The following is an 8,009-nucleotide window of genomic DNA, read 5'->3' as shown; positions in this document are numbered from 1 at the left end:
GTGACGCTACTCTGGGCGAGGTTTTCATTCTGGGGGAAGGGTCTGTGGAGTTTGTGGGGAGGTGGAGGAGATGGCGGCTTCGGCGTGGGAAGATGGCGCCCGCGGCCAAAAGCAAGGGCGGCGGGGCTGCGAGCACTATGACAGAGGATGTCTCCTGAAGGTGACTTCAATGGGCTCTTCCTTTACAGGCTTCCGCCGGGCCGGGCGGGGGCGGAGTGGGCAAGGCGGTTAGGTTTGGGCTTAAGTTAGAGGCTAAGCCGTTTGTCAGGGTACCTTCTCCATCTCGAATTGGGTTCCTGCCGTGGAGAACGTTTTGGCAAGGCCACCACAGGCCCCACCTTTTCTCCTGTTTAACACTTTGTAAGCAAAGCTCTCTGCTTGGGAAGGGTCTGGGCGTGCACATCAGTCACTTCATCAATGGGTTTATTTAAGTCTTTTGCTACTATAAGTAGACTGAGGCAGCCCCGGGCCTGAGCTGGCTTTTCGCCAGGGTGACTTCCAGGTGTGTGGTGAAATAATGGAAGAGGGATAAGTAAGTGGAGAATCGGAATACGAATTCAGCTCCTGTAGTAACTTTTACAGCTTGCCAGCTTCATTTTAGAGTCAGTGGATATGCCTAAGCCTGCCAAGAAAATGTTTCTGTGAAATAGAAAGACAGCCGTGTAATTGCCATTAAATAGATTATGTGTAGGAAAGTGCCCACTATGCATATGTTATTTTTGTTGTTTACTTTGAGGAAAATTGCTAGTCAATCTAGAACTTTTAAAATTGGCACCCATTCAATTAAAGTTGCCTGATTTTTGTTGTTGCTGCTGCAAAAAGCAGTTTAAAGATTTTACTTAGAAAGTTTGAGCTTTGGCGTCCCACAGCCCTGCCCCCAAATCTAGCTCTGACCCTTGATAGATCCGTGCTTTTGAGCAAGTGCTCCATTTGTAAAATAGAGGTGATAGAAGTTCCTGTTTCATTAAAAAAAAAAAAAAGTATGAGGCTTGAAAGGACAATTTAGAGCCTTCTTGTAGGCCAGGCTTGGTGAACATTCCTTCAGTGCACTGGGTGAAGCTCTTTCAAAGTTAGTTGTTCACCAAGTGTTGTGTAAGCAAATCGAATGCTATCCTTCTGATTCCATTTCCACGGATATGTACTGTTACTCTTTGTAACTTGATGACTAGAACTGAATTCAGCATGTTGGCCCTTTCCCCCAAGAAACCACATAAATATGTCTGTGTTTCATAGCGCTGAGATGCTTGACCCTGAGTATCAAATACTTTTTTGCCTTCCCCCTCCTTCTTCCTTAAATACCAGAAGCCAAGTGAAGAATTTTGAGGAGGAAGTAATCAACTAAATCAAATGCTGCTGTTTGAGTAAGATAAGAACTGAAAATTGACTTTGAAATTTGGTGAGGAGGTCACTTGTGATCTTGACAAGAGAAGTTTCAGTGGAGAGATTGGGACAGAGCCTGATTGGAGTGGATTTGAGAGAATGAGAATAGTGAAACTGGAAATAGCCTTCATAGACAATTCTTGGAGTTATGTTGTGAAAGAGAGCAAAAAAAAAGAGTCTGTGGTTGCTGAGCGATGTGGGATCATGAGATTTTTTTCCCTTTAAAATGGGAGGTATTGCAGCATGTTTGCATATTGGAAATGACCCAGTGAAGTGAAAACATTTTACTTATTTATTTGTCAGAGAGAGAGTGTGAGTGCACAAGCAGCGGGAGCTGCAGGCAGAGGGAGAAGCAGGCTCCCTGCTCAGCAAGGAGCCGGATGTGGGGCTTGATCCCAGGACTCTGGGATCATGACCTGAGCTGAAGGCAGATGCTTAACTGACTGAGCCACCCAGGCATCCCATGAAATGATAACATTTTTTATAATGCAGGAGGGAAAGGAAAAACTGCAGGAGCATTTACTGCTCTTGAATAATCAAAGATGGGATCCAGTGCACAAGTGGGGCAGTTGGCCTTAGAGAAAAACATAACAGAAGGGAAGACCAAGTATTAGGTACATTTGCAAGTAGGTTGATAGAGTTTGTGAGAAAATGTTTTCTTTGATTATTTCTATTTTTTTTTTAAATTTTATTTATTTGACAGACAGTGAGAGAAGGAACACAAGCAGGGGGAGTGGGAGAGGGAGAAGCAGGCTCCCTGCTCCCGCTGAGCAGGGAGCCTGATGTGGGGCTCGATCCTAGGACCCAGGGATCTTGATCTGAGCCGAAGGCAGACGCTTAATGACTGAGCCACCCAGGCGCCCCTCTTTGATTATTTCTATTTTAATAATCAAGATTATGAGCGGAGTGTAAGGGTGGAGGAAAAGGTTTAAAGGTTTAAAGAGAGAATATGTGAAGTAATGTGAAATAATCATCTAGATTTTAGGTCCTAGACTGTAGAAGAGTGAGGGAATCGACTAGGGAAATGAATAAAAACCCACTTTTTATTAGTAATCATGACTTAGAAGTGAGAACAGTGTGTTTTTCTTCAGCTATATCTGGATATTCCTTATATAGGAGAAAATTGGATTTAACCAGATTTGGGGTTTTGGTTAGGAGAGTATGTAGAGGGAGAGAGAAGGAAGGAACTAGAGTATGTGCAAGGGAAACATTGAAGTGAGTTGGAAAGAGGAGGTAGTGGTTAGAGAATTTCATGCTTGAAATTATGATATAAACAGGATTCAGTTCTTGTTTTAGAGCAGTGGTTCTCAAAATGTGGTGAATGGACCCCCTTGGTGATTCCTGAGGCCCTTTCGGGGGATCCTTGGAGTCAAAACTACTTTCTGATACTAAGATGTTGTCTTTTTCAGTGTGTGCAAAAGCAGTTATTAAAACTGCTGGCATCTGACCTGTACTACACCTATAGTTTTTTTTAAAAAAAAGTCTCACTTAAGAATGTCATTGATAAAATTAAAGCAATAAAATACTAATTTTATAAAATCTCAACTCTTGAATACGTGTCTTTTTACATGTTTGATGAAATGGGATGTTTTCGTCAAGCACTTTTGCATACTAAAATTAAACGGTCATTGTGAGGAAAGTTCTTATGCAGTTGGATTGTGAACTGAACTAGTTTCTCGTATAACAGTTTTTACTTGAAATCTGATTATTCAGACTTGTGTATTTGGTGGACACTTTCTTGAAAAGTGAACTGTTGAAAAGAAACTGTCATTACAAGGAAAACAATCGACAGTGGTAAATTCAAGCTTTCACATAAAAATTAGAATTTTGAGGGGCGCCTGAGTGGCTCAGTCATTAAGCGTCTGCCTTAGGCTCAGGTCATGAACTCGGTCCTGGGATCGAGCCCCACATCGGGCTCCCTGCTCGACAGGAGGCCTGCTTCTCCCTCTCCCACTCCCCTCTGCTTGTGTTCCCTCTCGCTGTGTCTCTCTCTGTCAAATAAATAAAATCTTTAAAAAAAAAATTAGAATTTTGAAACACTTATATAAGCCTCTGTGAGCTTAAAAGGGTCCCAGTACCTAAAGACTTTGCTGATGAGATCGGTAGTGATGTTAACAAATAGGATTTTTTTATATTGCTTGTAAAATGTGTGAACATTTGGAAGAGGTACAGAACTCAGTGAACTGGTATTTTCCAAATGACTAATGTGTGGGTAAAAGATTGATTCAAAGTACAAGATAGAGCAATGGATTTTGATGTAACAGAGGGAGAAAAGTTCACCGATACAATTTCAGAGCCCATGTTACAACTAGAGTTGTTGAGTTTTGGTGTAGTATCAGAGAAGAGTATCCATAATTCTCTGTAAAGTCTATTAAAATACTCCTCCTTTTTCCAACTATATATTTGTGGGAGTACAGAGTTTCTTCATATACTTCAACTAAACTGATTGAATACAGAATTTGAAGCAGAAATGAGAATCCAGCTATTTTGGGGGAAACTAGTTATTTTTCATTAAAATATGTCATTTACGTTAACATGTAATGGGTTCGTTACTGTTATTTTTAAAAGAAGTAATATTTTTAAAAACTTACAGTTTTATTTTATAGTATGGTGTCAGTAGAGATAATTCACATAATCAAAAGCTCTTTGAGATCCTCAACAATTTTTAAGAGTGTAAAGGGGTCCTGAGACCAAAACATTTGAGAACTACTGTTCTGTGGTATGACTGTGAGAATATGTGGCTGAGGAGGGTTGGAGGACAAGACCATTGGAAGAAAGAAAGTCAAGGAATTGAGAGTTCAGAGTTCAGAGTATCCATCATGATGGATGTGCAGATCACTAAGATTTAGGACAAGAGTAGTATTGGGAGAGAAAGGGTACCAGTTGAGCATTAAAATCTTTAAGGAATGAGCTGTGTTGTAGTAAATCATCAGAAATTTTCAAAAATGAGTGGATCTGGAAGGTCACAGTATACTGGAAAGTACTGGGTTAACTTACTGGCTTGGAAACTTCTTGATGTACTAGGTAGGATAAGGCTAAGTTACTAAGGGTAACAGAAAAGCCAACAGTAATGTGGGTTAAAGAATTAAGAGTTTATTTTTTCCCACCTAACAATTTCAAGGTGAATTACCCAGTTTGGTGATGAGGCTGACCCACATGATCACTCCAGGGACAAGTTTTTCCCATTGTATTATTTTGCCATGTTTTAGGGAATTCAGTCATCAGCTGGGTTGCTGCCATGTCCAGGTTTCGTCTGATGGAAAGGGGAAAGGGAGCGTGGAGGAGGAGGCATGCCCAGTTTCTTAATACTCAGGCCCAGGAGTGGCACTGATTTCTTCCGAACTTAGTCACAATTGAGGTAATTTTGGTAAGAACTTAGTCATTTGGCCACAGCTGAAATCAAAGAAGGCTGGGAACTGTAGTATAGCTGGGCAATCATGTGTCCAGGAAGGAGAGAAAAGATTTTGGTAGTCTGCCACTCTTCAAAACAAAGACTATCTCTTCTTACACTTATTGTATCCTCTAAAATATCAAGGATATAGTTGATGATTAATAATTACAAGTGAATTAAAATATAATCTTTATTATAGTTAATGTTTAAGTGTTGAAGTAGGTAAATGAATTTATCTGGAAATGTCTCAGAAGAAGTTGCCTGCCTGCCATTTAGGCTGAGGATGAGTTTAGGGTGTTGTGGGATTAGTTCTTCTGTCTGAGGATGTCCATTTTTCATAATTCTTTAGTCTTTAAGGACTAGATTATGTTTAGCTTGATAAAGACATAGATATTGTGGGGGAATAATTAAAATATGCTAAGAAACAGTGAAAAGTTATGTTTAGGATCAGTTTACAAACTCATCCATTGGTTGTATTCTTTGACTTTGTTCCAGAAGGAGGAGGAAGAAAATTTTTTTTTGCATTGTAAACTTGTAAACTTGTTTTTCTCTTCTTATACCTCTTTTTCCCCCTGGACATTAGGCACCTTGCTGTGACAAACTTTATACTTGTCGGTTGTGTCATGATAACAATGAAGATCATCAGCTAGATCGCTTTAAAGTAAAGGAAGTGCAGTGCATAAACTGTGAAAAAATTCAACACGTAAGATTTTATCACATTTCTATTTTCTTTTTAAAAAATGTTTGTTAAGGTGGTTTACAAAATTTAATCGAGTATTGCAAGTAAGACTTCTTTAACTCTAAGCAATATCTTTGATTTAAATGTTTAAAACCTTGTAAAAATCTGCATATATTGTAACATAAATTGTGGATATTCAAATAATAATACAAAATGTTTTGGTAAATTTAATCTAATTTTTAATTACATGTGTCTGTTTTAGGCCCAACAGACTTGCGAAGAATGTAGCACATTGTTTGGGGAATATTATTGCAGTATATGCCATCTCTTTGACAAAGACAAGAAGCAGTATCATTGTGAAAACTGTGGAATTTGTAGGTACTGTATGTAAAATGTTCTTTTCTAATTACTTTTAATTTACCTGGGCAATAATAGTTTTTAAAATCAACTTTGTTGGGATATAATTTGTATCTAATAAAATGCATTCATTTTAAGTGTCCAGTTTAGTGTGACGAATATATATAACTGTGTTACTACCAACCTGATCAAGATAAACATTTCCGTTACTCTAAAAAAAATTTTCATGCCTCTTTTGTAGTAATAATTTAATTAGCCCATCAGTTATTGTGTAGCTATTTAAAATTCTAACGTTGGGATATAAAATATGCTTTTGAAGTGTTTTGTTGGCAACTGAAGTGGAAAATTAAGGTGGACTTTTCTTTTTTAAAAATTAGTTTTTAAAAAAAATTCTCAAAGTATAGGCTGATTTTGTAAAAATTGGAAAAAGAAAGAATAAAAATAACCTACAGTCCAGTCTCTCACTGATAAGCTGTTCTCGACATGCCATATATAGGAATTTTTTTTTTCTAAAAATTCTGAAGTAATATATATTCAAAAGCACATATGTAACATGTTATAAAGTATACTAATACAATAAGTCATTCAGTTCAAGAAATAGAATGTTACCAATACTGTTGAAGCTCCAAGTGTTCCACGTTAGTCATTTCTCCTCTTTCCCATTGGAGATAACCAGTCTTGAATATTTTAAATCACTTTCTAGCTTTTCTGTAATTTGTTTTTAAGGAAGGATAACAAACATTCCAAAAGATGCAGAAATCATAAAGTATCTTATGAATTTACTTAGGAAAACATTCTTTTAATCACCACCCAGATCAAAGAGTGGAATGTTTATATCAATGTAGTAGCCTCTCTTATGCCCCCTTCAAGTCAATACACTAGTCCAAAGGTAACCACTCTCCTGAGCTTTTGTAAATGGGATCATATAGTATATGCTTTTTTGTGTTTTTCTATATTTTGTGTTTTTATATATTTTAAGGCAATATCATTAGGTGTTTACATAGAATTGTTCTATATTCCTTTATGATTGACCCATTTATCATTATAAAATGTCTCTTTTTATCTTTAGCAATATTTCCTGTCTTAAGAGCTACTATATCTAGATCAGCTTTCATTTGATTAGTTTTTGCATGTGTATCTATCCCTTTTTTTATTCCAAACATTCTGTATACTTATATTTAAGGCATTTATCTTGTAAGTAGAATATAGTTGATTTTTTTTAATGGAGTTTGATGAAAACTCTTGTCTTTTAATTAGCATATTTAGTCTACTTATTAATATAATTGTATAAATATACATATATAACTCTACAGTGTACAATTTTCCAACTCAATCTACAATTTTAGTATTTTCTTTTCCCTTAGTATTTGTCTATTTGTCCTTTTTTCTCCTTGCTTGCCTTCTTTTGGATTAATCAGCAATTTTTCTATTTTGTTTTTATTCTCTATAAACTTGTTAGAGATACATTCTATTATTCTCTTAGCAGTTATCTTGGAAATTATAACATACATCCTTGGTTTACTGAAGTAATGTATTTATTATTTCTGGGCAGTGCAAGAACCTTATCTAAGAGGATTTACATGCAATTGTTGTCATGTTTTTTAATCTGTATATTTTAAACTCTACAGACATTGTTTTGAACAGCCAATATTCTCTTAGATTTACCTACATATTTACCATTTCTGTTCCTCTTGCCTTTCTGCATTTCCTTTGTCTTCAGGATTATTTTCCTTCAGTTTCAAGAATTCTTTCCATTAAGAAGATGGCAGGAGGGGAAGAATGAAGGGGGGGAAATCGGAGGGGGAGATGAACCATGAGAGACGATGGACTCTGAAAAACAAACTGAGGGTTCTAGAGGGGAGGAGAGTGGGGGGTTGGGTTAGCCTGGTGGTGGGTATTAAAGAGGGCATGTTCTGCATGGAGCACTAGATGTTATGCACAAACAATGAATCATGGAACACTACATCAAAAACTAATGATGTATGGTGATTAACATAACATAATTAAAGAATTATTTTCATTATTTTAGTGAGGCTCTGCTGGTGACAAATTCTGTCAGTTTTTTGGTCTCTTTTGAAAATGTCTTTATTTGCCTTCATTTTTAAGATTTTTATCTTTTTTTAGGTATAGAAATACTTTTAGCATTTTAAAGATACTCTGGTGCCATGGTTTCTGTTTTAGAGTCACCTAACAGGATTATTA

General features: G+C 36.9%; 1 protein-coding gene across 9 annotated transcripts in view; it reads left to right on the top strand.

Annotated features, from left to right (window-relative positions):
* The first annotated feature begins 27 nt into the window (after positions 1-27).
* RCHY1 (ring finger and CHY zinc finger domain containing 1) overlaps positions 28-8,009 on the top strand; it is an 80,954-nt gene continuing 72,972 nt past the window's right edge. For 7 of the 9 annotated variants that reach the window (XM_064584601.1, XM_064584598.1, XM_064584597.1 and 4 more), the window contains exons 1-3: positions 28-160; positions 5,355-5,474; positions 5,713-5,828. In XM_064584601.1, the coding sequence (XP_064440671.1) occupies positions 71-160; positions 5,355-5,474; positions 5,713-5,828 (326 nt within the window). In that variant the 5' untranslated portion in view covers positions 28-70. Of the gene's footprint in view, positions 161-228; positions 361-3,855; positions 4,739-5,354; positions 5,475-5,712; positions 5,829-8,009 lie in introns of those variants that run through there. The other 2 variants (XM_064584603.1, XM_064584604.1) reach the window with 2 other exon arrangements.

Source organism: Mirounga angustirostris, unplaced genomic scaffold, assembly GCF_029215605.1.
Source record: "Mirounga angustirostris isolate CCGP_5_RB_7025 unplaced genomic scaffold, mMirAng1.0.hap1 SCAF_2, whole genome shotgun sequence".
In the NCBI taxonomy this organism is placed as follows: domain Eukaryota; kingdom Metazoa; phylum Chordata; class Mammalia; order Carnivora; family Phocidae; genus Mirounga; species Mirounga angustirostris.
The sequence above is the reverse complement of the archived record's forward strand: the minus strand, read 5'-3'. Positions and strand labels throughout refer to the sequence as shown.